Genomic DNA, 20,148 nt, shown 5'->3' on the forward strand with positions numbered 1-20,148 from the left:
TAAGGTCACCCAGGAGGGCGTTTACCTTCGGGTCGCCATCCGTCAGAAACAAGCTGAAGCAGTACCGGAGGCGTTCGCCAGGGGGCGGTGGCGGACAGCGAGAGTCAGCCGGAGGTGCGCGCCCGCCCGCCCGCTCGCTCGCTCTGCATACTGACGTAAGTCTGTTGCTGTGGGCGTGTCTGGCTCCTTCTGCGCAGCTCCGGAAGAAGCGCTGCTAGACGGCGTGCTTCTCAGCAGGGACTTCCGGTCGCGAGCTGGCGGAGAGTCAAGGTCTGTTCCGTAGGTAAAAAGGGGCGCCGGGGGAAGGGGTTCGAGTCTCCTCGGGGCAGCGTTGCTCAGTGGTTGGAGCGCTGGGCTAAGACTCTGGGAGAACAGGGTTCCAGTCTTGGCTGGTGCCAAGGAAGGCCAAACCTCCAGAGCGAAGCCTATCAAGTAATAATAATACTCCATTGTAGTGTTTCCTCATATGAGGCAGTGGATGGTTGAATATATTACTTTTGCAGCAGCAATAAAATGCAGTATATAATTAGCTTAAAATGAGAGGGAAATGTGAAGGGCAGAGAGACCTAAATCACGGTTGAAATCTTACTCATGATGTATTTTATGTTTCGTAGAATCATAGAGTTGGGGGAGACCTCAAGGGCCACCAAGGCCAGCACCCTTCCATCTGAGGAAGTAGATTGTACCAATAGCAATGGTAGGGAACTCACAGCCTTGTGGCTTGTGAGTGAGTGGCTGCATTTCACTACGAAAGCTCATGCCAACTTCTTTCTTTCAGTTAGTCTCAGTGGTGCAACATGATCTCTCAACACACTGATTCTACAGACTAACATGGCTATGTCTTTGATTTCTGGCTGTGCCATGCAGGAACTCTCAATCAAAGCACCCCTTTGACAGATGGCCATCCAGCCTCTGTTTAAAGACCTCCAAAGAAGGAGACTCCGAGGCTGGAGTGTGTTCCACTGCCAAGCAGCCCTTACTGTCAGGAAGTTCCTCCTAATGTTGAGGTGGAATCTCTTTTCCTGCAGTTTGCATCCATTGTTCTGGGTTCTAGTCTCTGGAGCAGCAGAAAACAAGCTTGCTCCCTCCTCAATATGACATCCCTTCAAGTATTTAAACAGGGCTATCGTATCACCTCTTAACCTTCTTTTCTCCAGGCTAAACATCCCCAGCTCTCTAAGTCGTTCCTCATAAGGCAAGGTTTCCAGACCTTTCACCATTTTAGTCGCCCTCATTTGGACACATGGCTCCAGTTTCTCAATGTCCTTTTTGAATTGTGGCACCCAGAACTGGACACAATATTCCAGGTGGGGCCTGACCAGAGCAGAATACAGTGGCACTATTGCTTCCCTTGATCTATACTTCTATTGATGCAGCCTAGAACTGCATTGTCCTCCTTAGATGCTGCATTACGCTGTTGATTCATGTTCAGCTTGTGGTCTACTATTTGTGTATTTTGTTTTGCTTCCTAAATGAAAATGTAGAAGCCGATTCTTAAATTATATGGTTTATTGATACTGTATATACTTCTTACACTTATAGTACAGAACTGAGAATATGCCATGTCTTGAGGAGCTTAAGAGCACTTAGCTTTGCCTAGTGTCAGGCTGAGTGTAAATACTTATTTTCATGTTCACTGGAAGTGAGGTGGGGCTACCAGCATTTTACTAGTGCTCCTCTTTGGATTCATCCTTGCTGGCAGAAAAAGTAATGGGGAGTCGATGGTGGGGAAATCTCATAAGGGTTGTTGTATTCCAACTCCTATCAGACACAGTCCATATGGCCATTGGTTAAGGAGCTGTAATTTAGCAGCCTTGCAGGATCTCCACTCCTGCAATAGGTGCTACCATTTACATTACTGATTAATCTCAGGCTCTCTGTGTGGTTGTATGGGCATGTGCACATACAAGTCTGGTAATGTAACCAGTATTGCAAGTTTTCAACTTTGTGTTTATTTCCCTACTTACAGAAGCAAACAACAATGGCAAAAAGCTTAAGAAGCAAATGGAAGAGAAAGATGCGAGCAGAGAAGAGGAAGAAAAATGCCCCCAAGGAACTCGCCAGGTTGCAGAGCATCCTGAAAACGAACAGTGACATTGTAATGGATGAAGTGAAAGATATTGTAACTGTTGTACCAGCTGAGAAAGTCACAGAGAAAAAAGATCCTGAAGGTAAGTTTGACTGTATTTAGATTTTTCTCTAAAGTGTATCAAACACTGAAGAACTGCAATCAGGTTGGTGAGATCCGCAGTATGCGCTTAGTCTGAAAATACTCACCTCTTTCAATACTTTCAATGCTGCTTTTTTCTCATATTTCTATATGATTTGCCAGTCTCTCAATACCTCTACTACAAAAACGCAGCCATTACTGCTATATAAATGCAGCTATTTCCCTGGCCAGTGTTAGAAGTGCTGTAGTTTGCATTATTTCAAAGGGAATATTTATAGAAATAAGATGTGGTGTTCTTTTATACATATATTTTGGTTTCTTGTGCTCCATATCGAAGTGTTGGGCATGGGATAGAATCATCTGTGGAACCAAAGGCCAGGATCCAGCACATTACATCTCCTGCTGGAACTGCTTCTTTCAACAAAATAGAAAAGGGGAAATCCCCTTCCCACTGCAGTCCTACATGCACCTTTAAAACCTGTTCTGGGAGGCTTGGAAACCCTCCCGAGCTGTTGTCCAATCTGAGAGTTGCAGGAGGAAAGGGATAAGAAGAAGGAGAAGAAAAATTTACCACACTGGATTTAGACCAGTGCCTCTGATTATATTTCAAAGTCTCTGAAGTGAGATACAGGAAGAATGAGAAAACATTCTAAAAACGTTTACAGTGTGCCTTTGCTTTACATGTGGGATCTGTTCTGGACTCCCCCATGTAAAGCAAATTTAAATGAATGGGTTTCGTGCACGTGGCGGCACGCACGGCCCATGGGCACGCACCCCATTACTCCTTAAGGGAACAACCCAGGGACGTAGCCAAGGGGGGGTTCTTGGGGTCTGGACCCCCCCTTCCATTAGAAAAATGAATGGTGCGTGCTGCTGCGCCGCTGCACCCAAGCCCCATTATAATGGTGGCACTTAGTCTGGACCCCCCCCCCCCTTCCTAAAATCCTGGCTACGTCCCTGAACAACCCCTCCTCCCTGTGCGGCTTTTTTTTCCTTCATTTTTATTGAAAACTTAAGCATTAAGGAAAAAATTTCTACAGTTAGATAAATTAATAGTTATAACAACGTACATTTATGAACACATAGCTATCTGTATCTTTCTAAACATTCAGCTGTCCAAAATTATCCAGTTTTTCAGAAAGATAAATAAAATAAATATTCTTCCTACGTATAACACTTGTCTTGTGTGTTTATTACTGTCTTCTACATCGTTTTCTTATACTTTTTATAATCCTAAATAACTCCAGTCTCTTATTTCTTTATTGATTTACACCTTCCTATCCTTGTCAAAGTTAAGTGGTATTTCCATATATATTTACATGTCTATCTTTGTTATTTTGTATCTCTTTCCAGCGTTTACCACAAAAAATCTTTAATGCCTCCTATTCCTTTTCAATCTTTTCCTCATCCTTTCCATGAAAGCCGTGTAAAGCGCGCCCGCGTATGATACGGGCGCACCGTACTTACAAAATATAAAAATCGCCCTCCAGATTATTCTTCCCATTCCCTTATTGCCATTACTCCCTACTGTTCTTCCTATCTGGAATGGGTTATTTCTGCCTCTTCTCTGAGAGCTGCCATTGCCTCTTAATAGAATATGTACATGCATCCTAAGAGTCCAAAGGCCGCACCAAAGCCACGCTCCAGTCCTAAGAACTGGAGTGCAGCTTTGGTGAAGCTTCCAGACTCTTAGGACTCATGCATCATTGAAATACCATATCTCCAAAGTGACTCGAAGCAGCTTTATTTTGGCTGTCTGTAACAGGCCATAGGTTCAGTTTTCCTTGGTGTTTTGGATTTTGGAGTTCTGGATAAGGGATATTCAACTGATACTTATTTGTCTATTTTCTTTCCAATTATTTACTTTGCCATCATTGTTAGACTAACAGAACTAAACAGAATCATTGTTTTATTTTTCCAGTATGTCTTTATTAGTTTTCTCTTAAATAGTGGATAGAACATTTCATGTGGCTAATTTAATTCTTTTTTTAAACAGATGGAAGTAAGATGGACATGGATAACAAAAGAAATTCGAAGACTCTTTTAGATCAACATGGACAGTACCCAACGTGGATGAATCCCAGGCAGAGGAAAAGGCTTAAGTCAAAGCGTGTCAAAGGAAAAAATAAGAATAAAGCACCTAAGGGACTAGCATGGTAGACTTTTTCTAACTTCTATTTTAAGAGGTAGAGGGGGAAAAGATTATATATATATGTCAGCCTGCCTCCCCCCAGTTGAAACCTGGAGAATTAACCAGGAAAAAATGTTTTAGTTTGCTGCTTTAGAAATGTCAGTTTGGAACAGACTCCAGTTAATAAAATTCTTTGTAATACACATTGGATGTGGACAGATTGAACACAATCTGATTGTAATCATAGGGCTAAATTTTTTGTTAGTCCTACCTAGAAATCAGTGGACTTTAAGTTATTTATAACTAGAATGTGCCATTCATTAATGTAGCCCATAGGAGATATAGTCCAATCAAAGGTAATGATGAAAATACTTTTGAAAATAATAGAACTCATGTGTGCAGTCAAATGTTTTAAGTCCCATTGATTTCAGTTTCCAGACAGGTAGCCATATTAGTCTGTTGCAGAAAAAACAAGAATGGGAGATCTAAAGAAATTTGTTATGGTTTATTTTGTGGACTGACTGCAGTCTATGACTGCTCATACCATAATAAATTTGTGAGTCTTTAAAATCCTGCGCTGTTATTCCTTTTACTGCAGTAGTCACAATTATCTCTCACTAAATTGTGCTCAGCTGCTTACTTCAGTCTTGGTGCTTGTAGAACAGCAAAATTTCAAATATTTCTGGTAGAAATATGACAACTTTGCTGCTGTCCCTAATACCTTTAGTTCTTTTTGAACCAATATGAATATTTAATATTTTGAATCTATATAATATTAATATATAATGTATGCAGAGGGATGTAGTAACATCTTTAAGACTGACTGAAAGAAACAAGCTGGTAGCATGAGCTTTTGTAGACTTGAGCTGGCATCCTCATATACATATTTAATGTAGATATGCAAAGTTAAAGAACACTGAAATGATGGGCTTTAGTCCAGTGACAAGAGCTCCACCTATACTGTGCAACCATTCCTTACTCTCAACTTCTTTTCCTTGGTTTGGGCACTATAGATTTGTTGATGCAGCCTTGAATTGTACTAGCTTTTTCTTTTTGCTGACACATTACACTGTTGATTCATGTTTAGCATGCAGACTACTAAGAACTCTAAATCAGGGATTTTCAAGTTTTGGACATCATCTCCTAGAAGCCCCAGCCAGGCCAGTGGACAGGGATTGTGAGAGTTGAAATCTAAAACATATGAACAACCAAATATTGAGAACTACACCTCTAGAATTTTTATACTGCTGTCATGCCAGGTTTTGTACACCATTTATTTGTACATCCATTTTTTTTCTTCTCTAAATGTAGACCTTTACATTTGTCCCTGCTGAAATTAATTTTGGATTTTTTTTGGCCCAGCTTCCAGCTGATTACAGTGACCTTAAATTCTGAAATATTAGCTGCTGCTCCCAGATTGGTATCATCTGCAAATTTGATAAGTATCCCCTTTATTCCTTCACCCAAGTCGTTTGTAAAGATAGTTTATAAACATAGTAAAGACCGCCCCATGAGACTAGGTGAATGGGTAGACATGATAGGGCTTTATCTGTACCAGTACCCTACATTCTTCCCATCCACTGTGCAGTGGAACTCAACTTCATGAACCATTTCTTCATGGAAACATAGACCACAGTCCAAGAAGTAAAATCTTTCTGGATGATACCATTTGTGTAAACAATTTCTCGCTTCCTATATCATTCTCTCTCTTCTTGGGCCATAATTTTCCATAGGAAGGGGTGATGAAATAATCCCTTTGAGGACCCATCATTTTTCTACCCAGAGCCTCATGTTCACTTAACAATACATCGTTCTGACATGGTTGAGAAGAAAAGGGGTTATGGTCAGTGGGACTGATGAGTCTTAGCTTGTCTATCACATCTTTGATCCTAGGAAGGCAACACGTCATGTTTGTAGACCACTGCATCACTTCATGTCCAGTTCATAGACCGCTGCATCTGTCCCTCTCAGCAGTGAGTTTTCTACCACTCCAACACAAGAGGAGTTTTCCCTCCTCTTATCCACAGAATACTGTACTCCACTGCCAGCGTCCTGGTCTATGAAGTCTACTACATTTCCTCTGGCTCAGAATCATTTGTTTTGTATTGCACCAGAATAAGACCTTTTTGAGGGAGTTAGTTTGGGGTGGTAGTTGACTGTTGGACTAGGATTCTGGGAGATCAGATTTCACATCCCTGTTTAGTAATGGAAACCTACTCAGTGACATTGGGCAAGACACACTTTTTAAGCCTAAAATGTAAGCAATAGCTAAATCGGAACACATCTTGCCAAGAAAAATGCATTATAGGGCTCAAACAGACAGGCCAAAATAAAGCTTCTTTGGGTCACTTTGGAGATATGCTATTTAAATGCTTCATGCATCCTAAGAGGGCGGAAGCTTCACCAAAGCCACACACCAGTCCTAAGGACTGGAGCACAGCTTTGGTGCAGCTTCTGGCATCTTAAGATGTGTGTGTCATTTAAACAGCATACCTTCATAGTGACCCAAAGCAGCTTTATTTTGGCCTGTCTGGGCCCATAGTATTGCCATAAGAGGCGGAATTGATTTAAAGACACACAACAAGAGGCCTTTTTAGGTTTTTCTTTGTTAGAACACTACAAAACAACTGTAGTAAGAATTGCATTGTTCAAAGGATTAATAGGCATTTTTGCATTGTGACAATAAAGCCATGAAACCAATTTTGTGATCCTGATTCCTGATAATCTGCATAGTAGATAGACTTCCACATCCTATTATTTTTCTGGAACTTTCCTCTTCTGGATCTAAAGCTCCCACAAACATGCTTGGTAAAAGGTGCCTGGATGAACAGAACTATCAGTAATGTGAGATTACTTTTTTTCCACCTCTAGGTCACTGGTTTAGATGCAGCTCAGTGATGAAAAGTGATTACCATCTGATGGCTATTCAGTAGGCAGTTTAGCATGAGCTGTCTTTCCCCCCTCAAGTTCCCCACTAACCATTACCTAGATCCAAACTGACACTAATTGGAATGTTTATTGACATCCAAAGCAGCAAGACCAAAGTGATGGACTTCATTCTTTTTCTGAGCAATTATGCTGGGCAACATGAGTAAACGGATGTTTGTTTTGCAGTCCTGTTCTGGGACTGGTTAGATAAATAAAAACGTTGGTTTGCATAATGCCCAGTAGATGGTGCTATGAGTATCTGTTAAACACAAGGGAAAACATGTTTTTAAAGCCTTTGGCAGCACAAACTGCATCCACAATTTGCTTTTATCCCAGCCTTTTAAAATATAAACAAGATGTGTGTATATATATATTGATTTCCTTCCAGGCATTTATACTGCTAGAATATATTTTAATACTTTTTTTAACAATAAAGGCAGTAATATCGATTAATTTTAGATACTTCCTGAAAATCTTACTGATGTTCTATCCAAATAAACAGTATTGTTTACAAGAAAGGAGTTTAAATGATTTTATAGTAAACATTTTTGCTTTCAGTTATGCTCTTCCCCATAAAATACAATAATAAAAAAGTATAATCAATTTAAATAGCTTTCATAAAAACAAATTCAGCTGGTTTGTTTGGAATTAATGATTTAAAAAAATTGTTCTGTTCATAGCTGTATAAGTTAGAATTTGTCTCTGAAGAGTTTTATTTTGTGAAAATGTTTTGCCTTCTAAAAATCTGTGTGTTTGCCTGTCGACTTATGACAGTCCCCATGAATTCCATAGAGTTTTCTTAGGCAAAGAATACCCAGAGGTGGCTTTCCAGTCCCTTCCTCTGAAATATAGCCTACATTAATTGGTGGTCTCCAATCCCAAGTACTAACCTTGGCTGAGTCTATTTAGCTTCCATGATAAGATAGTATCTGGTGTCTTTAAGGTACTTAGGTGCATTACTATCATTAAAGACTTGTTCCTTGATTGTTTGCTTTATTTTAAATTGGCCTGAACAAGGGTGTTTGGTTTGGATTTTCTAATTGCCAAATGATGTTTATGGCTCAAGTGTTAGCTCAAGAAAACTGGAAAAAGAAGCATAAGTGAAACTGACTGATATTCTAAATAGTCTCTAATCAGTTGTGAGGGTCAAAACATGAAATTAGCAGAATGTATGGTTGAATAGCCATTTAAAACAATTGATCTTTTCCTAGTGCAAAACCCAACATTAGTTTTGTACGAAAAATCTAATCTGGCAGTTTCCCCTTAAAATTAATAAAAATGTTTTTCTTTTCTTTTTTTAAAGGAAACAAGACATTTCTTGTCTTTTTCATGAATGTTATCTGACAATGTGTATTTCTAGCCAAACTATTAATATTTTAAATGTTACATGGTATTCCTTTTAGAAACCATAAAGTTGTGAGATGTTACAGAGGGGGGAAAAATACCCTCCCCAAATGTATGTGTAAAAACGCCAATGAGATATAATTTTCTATTTTTGTTTCACATTTGAGGAAAGTTGGTAACAGGTTATTTTATTGTAGGTGACAAAATTAGAAATGGATAATGCAGTCTCTTTAATATATACCATTACAACACATTTCATAAAATAATAAAGTTAGACCTTGCTTTAGGCGTTTGCAGTCGGACTGGTGGAAGCTTATTTCATCACCCCCTTAAACCCATAACATCCCCTTGCCACAGGTTATAGACCATAACCTAAATCCACTTGTTAGTTCCTATGGATAGGAGACCCAGTAAATCAACTCTTCAACATGTGCATTCTGTAAGTCAATGAGCCCACTCCAGTTGGGAGTGCACTGGATTTAGGCCCACAATACAATCCTCCCTCTGCTTTTGCGGTCTTCATACGCTCATCCTTCACTTATGCATGAGGGACGAATGCAGGGGGACAGAATGGCCCCCACAGCACACCCCCCACACACTTGTGCCTATATTTGAGCCAAACCAATGGGGCTTGAATATAAGCAAAACTCCATTTTTGCAAGGGGGTCCGGAATGGATCCCCTGCAAAAAACGAGGGGCGATAATAATAATAATAATAATAATAATAATAATAATAATAATAATAAATTATATTTCTTTCCTGCCTCTTCTCAAGGCTTGAGACAGGGTACAATATGTTGAAATACAAAATACAATTAAAAAAGGAAACAGATAAAACCAACAGTTAAAATATAATACTGTAAAATCATTAGAATATGCTTACATAATAAACATCCTTTAAAATATAACAGTTAAAAGTCATGATTTAAAATTGCCTGGATAGGGATGGAGGATCACTGATGATCAAATTGGGACACCCTCCTTGAACAGAGCTCTGGGTGCCTTTACTGAATTTGCCAGATCTTTCATCCGCCTTGCACCCCCATTCAACAAGGTGGTCCAGCCCTAAGTGTAGTGTAGCTTTTCCAGGGGATTGGAGGGCTGCTGAAAGGAGAATGAGGTGGTGGAAATTCAGTTTTGCCAGGCCATTTGCACACTCCTAGATCTGGATCCTTGCCCCAAGATGTTGCTTTATACAGTATTAGAATATTTGTCCATCTGGCTTCTTCTCTTCATAGTTATCTCTTGGTTTATAAATGTACTAGCTGAGAAGATTTTGAGTGGACAAGCAAACACAGAGTAAAAAAAACACCATTCATTGCAGTATCAGTCTACCAAAATCCCAAGCCCAAATCACTGCTATTCATACTGCTACACCTTATGTGGACCCCATTTCATCCACAGTTGGTATATAATAATAATAGTAATAATAATAATTTTTATTTATATGGCCTGCCTTTTCCAAGGATTGAGGGGGGATTACATCATTAAAATAATACAATGCAGTTGAACAGTCAATAAAATGCTAATACTGAATTATACGTCCCTATTAATTCCTTAAAATCTCCAAACATCAATTCATATACCATCATACTTAGAGAAGGAGGTCTTAATCATCATCTCTATACCAAATCCGATGGGAAAGCCTGCCAGAAGAGATCCGTCTTTAGTGCCTTAAAGGCATCTAAGGTAGTGATAAGATGGACTCCTCCCACAGACTATTCCATAATTTAGGGGCTGCAGCAGTGAATGCTCTATGGGAAGTTGTGGTTAATCAAGTATTACAATGCTCCAACAAATTCTTCCCCGATGTTCTGAGTGTACAGGGCGGATTATTTAGGGAGAGGCGTTCCCACAGGTAACTCTGCCCCGAGCCATGTAGGGCTTTAAAGGTAATGACCAACACCTTGTATTGCGCCCGGAAGCTAATTAGCAGCCAGTGTTGAGATTTTAACACTGGTGTTATATGGTCAAACCTAGAAGTACCAGTGACTAATCTGGCTGCTACATTTTGGATTAGTTGAAGCTTCTGAACTTGGTACAAGGGTAGCCCCAAGTAGAGCACAGTATGGTGTCATTCAGATTGCAGGTGCCTGGATTGGCCACCTACTCATGACCATTTCAGTGAACACGCCGCGCCACCTAAATCTTCTGAACCATTTCTGCCTTATAACAGCAGCACAGTTCAGAACATAGGGTGGGATCCAAAAAGGTTCTTATGCTCATCAGTGAGCAGTAGGGAGATCTCTGAATCTGCACCCCATTGTAGAACTTGCTATAAGGTGAATATGCAAAACGAGAGAAATGAAGGGAGAAGTGACTTGAGATATAACTCCTAGAATTCCCTCCAGACAGCAGTTGTAGTCTAACCAACTAACTTTTCTGTGCTAAATGGCAGTTCCTAGATGTTCCTGCGGTGGTTGGCGGTGTGCAGGAGAGGCTGGAAGCCTGTGAGTTGGTAAATCCACTCTGGGTTTTAATCAGAATTTTAACTATTACCTGAACTTCTGAACTCTATTCCCCGAATAAGTTCAGCACCCTGGATAGCGCATATAAAGTTCAGACAGAAGGTTCACACTAAAACAACCATCCTACTAGCCTCTACTATGGCTGTGACTGTTTGTAAAAGGGAAATTGATATGATCTGAAAGCTGACCAAAAATGTGGATGGCAAAAAAGAAGAGCAGAAAGAGAAAATGGAGGCTTTATGCTTGAACAGCAAAGCAAATGGTGGAGATTTTGATGGATAAAGAGAGCGAATAAGAAGAAAATTATACATGCACTTCTTTGATGATATCCAATATGTAATACATGAATACCTAATTTGTTTGCAGGAAACAACTCAGCAGTTTACTTTTGTACAGTTCAGTTATTTAAAGCTTTATAGTTTTATTGCCCAGCATTTATGTTTAATGTGCAACAAATTTAAAATGGAAAGAAAACATAAATAATTCTGAATGTATAAAACCAATGTCATTTATGTGTGTCCATAGATAAGAGAAGATTCAGCTTGTGTAGAAACCAAAGGCTATTTGGTACTTTTATGGGGAGTGGCAGCTGGTCAACTGTCAAGGGAAGCCCACCACTTTCCACAGAGCTATGAGAGCAGAGACCAGTTCCATACCGCCTCTGCAATAGAGACAGGAATAGTTCCTTTCTTGGACTTCAACTCCCCAAGTCCCCTGATCAGGTTGGCTACATTTGTCAGATTCCCACACCTAGCAAGGAATCCTTTGTAGAGGGTTCTAGGACTAAAGTCCAAAAAACTTAACTTCCAAACTCTCATCAGTTGTACTAAACACACACAAACATGTTTCTCAATTTACTAGACAAGTTCCATATTATTGATATTAATTTTAATGCATGAATTAATTAATGTTTTAAAAAAAAATTTGCATGGCTGCACAACTAGGACCATGTCGCAACATTTTCCCTGAAGTAACATTGTGCAAAAAATTGTTTATAACTTGGGTACTTGACCAGCTGGGGAAGTGGGGAGGATGGGGTGGTAGAGGAATTTAGGATGTGGTGGACTCGTAATTGGGTAAATTAGCCATTGCAGCACAAATAAATAAATAAATTGCAAGGGTTGTTTCTGTATCTTTCTCTTCAGTTGTGTTTAGATTCAGTACTCTTAATGAATCAATCTGGTTATGTGAACAGTGATTGGATCATATCCAAATATGACTCAATGGGAAATCAGTTCATTTTTCTTCCTTGGGGTTGCTTTGTGATTGTATCCGGTCATTGCTAATAAATCTGAAAAACCTCTAAAAGGGGTTTGTATTGCACCATTGTGTAAATCCATGGAAGAAGCATTTCCTCAGAATTTATTAGCTGTATTCTGTGAAGGTGGTTCTCTGTGTGTGTCTGTGTTTTGAAAGTCTGGTTTAAAAACAATATCGTTTTTTGAAATGTGCTTCCATTTTAAGGATGAACTAATAGTCTCTATAACTGAACTATTAGTGGAAGAAATTCTCTAAGCAGTGCTGGTATGTGGACTACAGTAATGCTGGTAAGAATGGCATAAGACATGTGTGCAACCCAAATATCAGTTTTGGAAATTATGCCCATGGGTTCTTCTAAAAGAAAAATGAGGAAAGGAAAGACACACATAATGTAAATAATCTGCTAGCACAGTTAGGATATGCTAGCATAATGCTCCCTATATTGAATACCTGCAAAGCACAGAGGCAGTGGGCAATGTGCTTTGACACACTAAGTTCATTCTTGCACATTTGCAGTGGTTCCACATGTGGAACTCTCCTTCCACCGCTATCAGCTGGATACATCTGTTTCACATTGTCCAAAATGGGCATTCCATATGCACAGCATAACTTACATCTGCATATGTCACTCATATCCTTCAACATTTCATAGATGAAAACTGGTACATGTGTACCCAAGCAACATCAAGAGTGTTGGCAAGCTGACAAAGGTTATTAATACAAAAGAACATACAAGGCGGGAGAGGCTGCAGCAGTATGCCTTTGCCTGAGTCTACAGGGGAAAGCAAAAGTCCACCCCTTCTCTTTCTCCCTTGCTGAGTTAATTGAGTGCAATCTGTTTTTTCAGTTTTTACTCAGTTTCCAGCAAATGAAATAAGCTGAGGACAAAGGGGGAAAGTGGGAAGAGGAGGAGATTGAAACTGGGACATTTTAAAAGCAGTTGAAAAAGTGGGTTGACAAGACTATCCTGCCAAATCAGGGTAACTAGAGAGTATGGTCATCTACATGATTCTGCCCAATGGAGCCAAAGCTCACCACTTTTAAATTCCATTTATTTCAGTAACTTCCCAAGCCTTGTTTATTTCAATGGAACCTAATTTGAATTCAGTGAAGCTTGGAAAGTGATACAGTTTGGTTGGATAGTGGTCAAATGCAATTATCTACCCCTAAATTCTGTCAGTTGATCAGATGCTAGCCTGCCCCACAAAACATGTTCTGGGGCTAAAGGAAGGCTAATCGGTAAGAATTTGATCAATGTGGAGTGGTGGTGTTTTTATTTAGATCTATGGAGCAAAGTCAAAGGGCAAAATGGTTTGCACAACGAGAAAATAATGGCACTAGTATGGTCCTTTATTAGGTTTCCCCACTCACCACCGTAGGGTCCATGGAGATAACTTTTCTGTTTTTTGCTTTCACACACTGTTACTGGCAGAAGAGAAGTATTCTACTTGGGATCATGGTTTCAGTAGAGATGAAATCTTCAGTGTCTGACACTGAAAGGCCTTTCACACTAGACCAATGGTCCTCATATTGTGGGGTAGGATCCCCAGAGACAGCAAGAGAGTTACTCAAGGAGAGTGCAAGACATGAAGGCCCTGATCCAGCCTTTTCCTCCACTTCCTGAACTTTTTCTGTCCTGGAGGGAAAAAGAAAGGCAAGGCCACAAGTAGAAGTAAAGGTGGTTGCAAAGGTAAAAAGTTTGAGAACCACTGAACTAGATCATGATTCCTGACTGTTGGCCAAGTTCTGAAGTTCAAAACAAATGGAGGATCAAAGGTTGGAACTGCTGCACTAGACAATTGTAGCACTATGGCACGTTACAGACCGCCTGAAAGTGGCGATCTGCTGCCGCCACCATTAGCAATGCCGAGGAGCCCAGCAGCCAAACCACGAGGCTCCCCGGCACCGCAAAAAAGAAGCGCCAAAATGGCGCTTCTTGTTGCAGCGCACTAATGACGCTGCAAGGTACCAATGGCGCACTTGCGACATCATTAGCACCGTGCGACGTGCGGATACTAAGCATCTGCTACGTCAAGATGGCGGCGTCTGTGTAGAACAGGCACCGCCATTTTGTACGTCCCCAGGACGTACTAGGGTTAGGGGCATGCGTAAAGCATTCCCTTTCCTCACCCTAGTACGTCCTGGGGGGGCGTACTTTACGCCCGTGCGGAACGGGCCAATGATTCCACTTTAACTGCCCCCGCATTGCCTTATGAAACCCTGTAGCTTGATGAGGTAGTAGAGCTCTCTGGCAGAGAATTCTAAGTACTAGAGTACCCTAAACTCCAAATCCACTCCATTGAGGGTGGATCCATGGCAGTTAAAGTGGAATCATACAGCTATCATTGTATAATGTCACAGGGCCCTGAGTGACACAGTCTTCATTGGCAGGGAGATACAATATTGTCTATGCACAAACATACCAGGTTTCCTTCCATGTGTCTCTATGTATAGGAATGTGGGTATGCTGATAGGTACTTTCAGTGCTACTGTTCACACCAGCAATAGTAGAGTGCCTCTGAACACATGTGAAGTGCCTACCTTCAATCTTGAGGAAATATGACCAATGCCCATAGATCTCTCATTCTTATTCTTGTTGCTCATCTATAAGCTCCCTCTGCTCCAGCCAAGTGGAATAACAAACCAGTTCTATGACAGAACGAAAGCCAAGTGCCATTTGTTACAATGAAATGGGAGTGGTTGCCGCTACTCCGATCTGGCTCTAAACGAGGCAGTTGCTTAGGGGTGGTCTGCACAGCCCCTCGGTCTACTTCCTGCATTTGAGGAAGCAAACCGAGTCAATAAAAGCTCATGCTACAACTTCTTTCCCATAGTTAGTCTCAAAGGTGCTACAAGATCTCTTTGCATACTTTGCAAACTATAACACATCTCTGAATTCTCCCCTTTCCCCAGTTTGGACTCAAGAAGAATACAGATTGAGAAAATATAGTTAAAATTTTGCAAAATATAAAACTTAAAAAGTGATTAAACTATCAAAAAATTAAAACCAGTTAGAAACATAAACCATTTATCAAAGCAGCACAGCAAAGATAACAAATAGAAAATCCAGCACATTGTTTAGCACATTGTACAATCAGTCTACAAAGAAACAGAATGGTCTTCACCTGTCATCTAAACAAGAGTAGGGAAAGTGCCTGTCTAAACTTTTTCCAGCCCTTTCTGCTCCAGAGCCTGGGGGCAGCCACTGAAAAGGCCCTCTCCCACCAGTTGTGCCTGTGAATGTGGCGGGACATTTTGGATACCTCATTGGTATGTGCTATAGAACTTAGAGTAATTACTTTGTGGAGCTCCCTAAATCCCCCAACTAGTACGAAATCAGTTTAACTCAGGTTCTTTTTCCCAACACCAGTTTTGAGGGGAAATGAAGCTTGAAACTTGAACTGGGTTCAGAAAGCCAGCAGAGGCATCACTCAGTCGGCTTTCTAGGATGTTTCCATTTAGTAGCCACAAATAGCCCTGCCAGTGCTTCCTTTTTCGAAGCAAAACTGGCCCATTCTGCTTCAAGTGGTGATTCAATCATTAGTCACACTCTATACACATCTACTTTGTAATTGTACTTGTAAAAAAATGTTCTCTAGGACACTGTGGGGAATTTTACGAGTACTTAGTACATTTTTTACATATAAATCACTTGACTGAACATAAAACAAAAACAAAAACCACAGCCCTGTTTGAAAACCATGTCTATGAGTAGTTCCTTTCCATGCATGTGGTGTGTTCTGTTTAATTTTTTTAAAATGTTTTTTTTTTTGCTCTCAGGAAATGCAAGGAACATAAGAAGTAATCAAGCAGTGTTGATAGAAAAACAAATACTGTATAGCACTTTTGTCAGCTGTAAGGCATTGCAGAATATCCTATAGAATTACTCGAGCTTCTAGTCAGGCTGCTTCCAAAAACACAATCACAATCATCTGATGGCAGAAGGTAGAAAAGATCACATCCGCACAGAAGTTAAGGACACTTACTACAGAGGATCACAAGGCAACACATGTTACATTTGGGTTTCCTCGCCACTTGTAGCTTTACTTAGGTAATCCACAATCCCATGTTTTGTAAAGTTAAAATATTAGCAGCAGTTTTCTATAGCATAGTGTTCCTATCAAAGTGAAATGACTCATAAGAATGCTAAATGCAAACCAGATGAGCACAAACATTAACTGGGGGGAAAACTAAGATATTTGGAGTGTGGTGTGGGTCCTTTCATAAGAACAAAGATCCTGTCTGAGCAAGCACACAATGGATTTCTACTAATAAAACAAAAAATTGGAGAATTCTGCAGTGATTATTAAGCATCCAAGACTGCTAATGAGAATTAGCTTGTTGCAACATTTAATTACCATTTTGTTTTATTTTATTTTGGTAATCAGTATCATACAAATAAGTAGCTCTTTAATGTTTCCTGTACATCCAGAAAGTTCAGCCCTATGCCATACGCTGGTAATATTTCGAAAGGATTCCCTGGAGTATGTTTTTGACAAAGAAATAACTCAAACTATAGATTTGTAGGGTACAGGAATCTTCACCACAGTTTGAAGGCATAGTGCCAAACTTAGCTTCTCTTTGAACAAGACCACAGAGAAGGAAATACTCCTATTCCCTATTGTTATATCAAGAATCTATTCAACTCAAGTGTTATGCCTTCATGACTGGTTGCCTGTTACTGATTGTTGGCGTTAAGGGAGACATCCAACTTACTTCTTCAGCATGATCCACCGGCCTCTGCCATTTAATAATTCTTAGAAAAATGATATAGAAACATGAATGCATGTGTTTATTGGGGTTCATGTGAGTAGAGTAGTAAGTGTGCATAAACAGGTAAACTCACAAGCACAAAAATTAACAAACTGAAGTACACATTGAAGGCTCCAAACTGCATTCCATTGGATCATGTAGGGAAACATCTTGGAAGGGTAGTTTTAGAAAGTAATTTTGTTACATGACTCATCAGTCCTTGTTTTAAAGTAACTTGTTGTATTGCTCATCACCTCAAATGTGTTATTTAATATTAAAAAAATGTCCACCAATGTATCCCAAAAAATAATGTTTTAAGAGAGTTGAAAAACCATTGGGAGAAAGGGGTAGACGTGCGATCATGGCCACCAGCTGCCTCCTGAAGTCACCTACTGTGTGAATGTGCAGTTGGCTTCAGGAAGATGTTGGCAGCCATGATAAGTGAAAGGGTGAGAGGAGAGGAGAGGAGCACAATCACACCCACTCACACCACGCTTCTGCTTGAGAAGTGGAAATGCAGCAGAAGGGACCTATTGCACAAAAACAGCAATGGAACAGCAACAAGATTGAGAGCCTATTGATGGGTTTTGCCCATGAACGAAAGGGTACACTGCAGTAACAAATGGAGTGGACGACGGCTGATGGCCATGATCGCTTGTCTCCCCCTTCTTTCTGAAAGGCAGTGTGCAAAAGCAGTAGGATGAACACGATACCATGTGAAAAGTACCAGCCAAAGATGCTTTTTTGTTTTTAAAGTTCCACATTTTAGCATGTGATAATGTCCCTGGTTCAGCCCTCAAACCATTACCCCATGCTAATTCATATCTGTATTACATTTAAAGGTGTGTCACATTACTACACTACTCCTGCAAGATAAAGGTGGAAAATCCCGTTTATGATTATACTTCCTTCCCTTGAATTTTGAGCTGGCTGACTGGTTTTTAAAGTGGGTTTCAGGGGCTGGATTAGGAGATGGAGCATAGCTACAATATCAGGATTTTGGGCTCAATTAAATGCAGGATGATTGTGTGTGCAAACAAAAGACCAGTAGCATCAACAAAATTGAAGTGTGACATGCAGGAAAGGGCTATCATCACCACATTGAGAGCCAGCATGATGTAGTTGTTTGAGTATTGGACTATAACTTCAGAGACTAGGCTTGCATTCCCTCTCAGCCATGGAAACCCACTGGGTATTCTTGAGGAAATCACATTCTCTCAGCCTCAGGGGAAGGCAGAGGCAAAATCCCCTCAACAAATCTCACCACGAGAACTCTATGATAGTTTTTTGTAGGGTTTTCAGGCTATGTGGCCATGTTTTGGAAGATTTTATTCCTGGCGTTTCACCAGCATCTGTCTATCAAGTCAGAATGCACAGGGAAGCCATTGAAATCCATAAACATCTGGACCAATTCAACAGAAAAGAAGACGCCCTTAAAGTAAACAAAGGCCCGTTACAGACCGCCCAAAAGGGGCAGTCTTGGGCCGCTGCCAGTTGCAGCGCGGAGGAGTCGCAGCAGCCAAACTGCATGACGACTCCACGCTGCAAAGAAGGAGCGCAAAAATAGCGCTCCTTCCAGCAACCCGGAAGAGACGCCGCAAGTGCCAAAGCGCGCACTCGCGGTGTCACTTCCGGGCTGCGATGTGTGGATGCAGAGCGTCCGTTACGTCAAAATGGCGGCGTCCGTGTGGAACGGCCGCCGCCATTTGTTACAGACTCTGTCCGTAACAGGGTAAGGGGCATCTGGAAGAGACGCCCCTTTTTCAAAATGGGACATCCTAAGGACGTCCCTTATGGCGGTGTGTAACCCGCCAAAGTTACCTACCAGTCCTGAAAAACACCAAAATCAAGACTCAGCACATGCAAATGAAAACCACCCAGGGTTTTTCTTAACAGACAATGGATCATTAATTAAATAGACACTCTTAGGGTCGCCATATGTTGGAAACAGCCTGAAGACACACAGCAACAATAATACTCACTGTCTTCAGCCAGGCTGTAGCCACCTGTGATGTCCCTAAAGGGAGCAGAAATGTCCCCTACCAGGGTGTGCAGGTATGACAGTTCAGAGAATAAGGAAGGAAAAATGGCCACTTTTATTTTATCTTTCCTCGCATTCATTTGCCCATCCACCCTTTTTCTTCTCCCTCTCCCCCCACCCTCTCTTCATGCTGTCCTTTCTTGCACATGTTTCTGTGACAGTGTCACAGGTTCTTGAATCTTGGAAATGCTATCATAACTCTCACCTGAATCAGCTGCAGGTTTCCTCTTCCTGCTCCTCCTTCCTTCCCTCCTGTTCTTATCTCTGTCCTTCACACTTTGCACTGCTCACAGCTGCTGCTGCCCACCAGTGAGTGGAAAACTTCAGCTAGGATGACAGGGGAAATAGTGAATATGGGAAAGAATGTAGCAGATGAAAACATTACCCCTTGCCCCTAAAATTTCCTGAAATGCAGCAAACTAAGGCATTATCCCCAGCCTAATTTCTGGTAATGTTTATTCAAAATTATGTTAAATGTCATTAGGAAATACACCGCACGCACACACACACGCACACACTTATACTTATACTTTGTTTGATTTATATTGTGCCTTTCCTCCAGTATGGCATCCAAGGATTAAAATAAGATAGTAGTCAAAATAATCATTAAAATAAAAATGTTAACAAATAAAAATCACCATCCTATGAACAAAAAGCGCTATTTTTAAACAGTTTATAATGTAGTCATGAAAATGCTGTGATAGGGCTTTGAAGGAACACAACTAAAACAAAGTGAAAATTAAAGTACAGCATGTCTCATTAAAAGAGCCTTCCACATGAACCACTTACTAGCCAAAAAACCCTATTTAAATAAAAAGCCTTTTCTTTGCCAAAATTAATTAACGGATATCTCATATTTGCTCATTGTCATATGTTTACTCACATGTTGTAGAATTGTTACATGCTGTAGAATTAGTCAAGGTGCTTAGTTAATTCATAGTAGCACTGAGCTACTCTCTTCTGCAGTTAGCAAATTGTAATGTTAAACCACTACAATTCAATGTCTTTTTTAAAGAATGAAGTGCATGTTACCATTCATAATAATATTCCAATC

The 20,148-nt window shown here is 40.5% G+C and overlaps 1 protein-coding gene across 4 annotated transcripts; it reads left to right on the forward strand.

The window, feature by feature from the left end:
* Positions 1 to 203: 203 nt before the first annotated feature.
* On the forward strand, positions 204 to 4,871 carry LOC149312205 (protein LLP homolog). 4 transcript variants are annotated; one of them, XM_089524182.1, is made up of 3 exons: positions 204 to 270; positions 1,970 to 2,171; positions 4,167 to 4,871. In XM_089524182.1, exons 2-3 carry the CDS (start codon positions 1,982 to 1,984, stop codon positions 4,328 to 4,330), a joined length of 354 nt encoding a protein of 117 aa, XP_089380308.1. In that variant the 5' UTR covers positions 204 to 270; positions 1,970 to 1,981; the 3' UTR covers positions 4,331 to 4,871. The 4 variants fall into 4 exon arrangements, with proteins under 4 accessions (XP_089380308.1, XP_089380307.1, XP_089380310.1 ...); XM_089524181.1 differs by having other exon boundaries at positions 215 to 283; XM_089524184.1 differs by having other exon boundaries at positions 255 to 279.
* Positions 4,872 to 20,148: the final 15,277 nt, after the last annotated feature.

The sequence above is a fragment of the Sceloporus occidentalis genome, unplaced genomic scaffold (assembly GCF_023333645.1).
Source record: "Sceloporus occidentalis isolate IW3139 unplaced genomic scaffold, rSceOcc1.0.p SCAF_5, whole genome shotgun sequence".
Taxonomy (NCBI): domain Eukaryota; kingdom Metazoa; phylum Chordata; class Lepidosauria; order Squamata; family Phrynosomatidae; genus Sceloporus; species Sceloporus occidentalis.

Excerpts from the sequence above, each read along its gene's own strand:
- LOC149312205 (XM_089524182.1), top strand. The coding sequence starts at position 1,982 with ATGGCAAAAAGCTTAAGAAGCAAATGGAAGAGAAAGATGCGAGCAGAG. Across the intron at positions 2,172-4,166 it reads AGAGAAAAAAGATCCTGAAG|ATGGAAGTAAGATGGACATG; the intron begins GTAAGTTTGACT and ends TTTTTTAAACAG.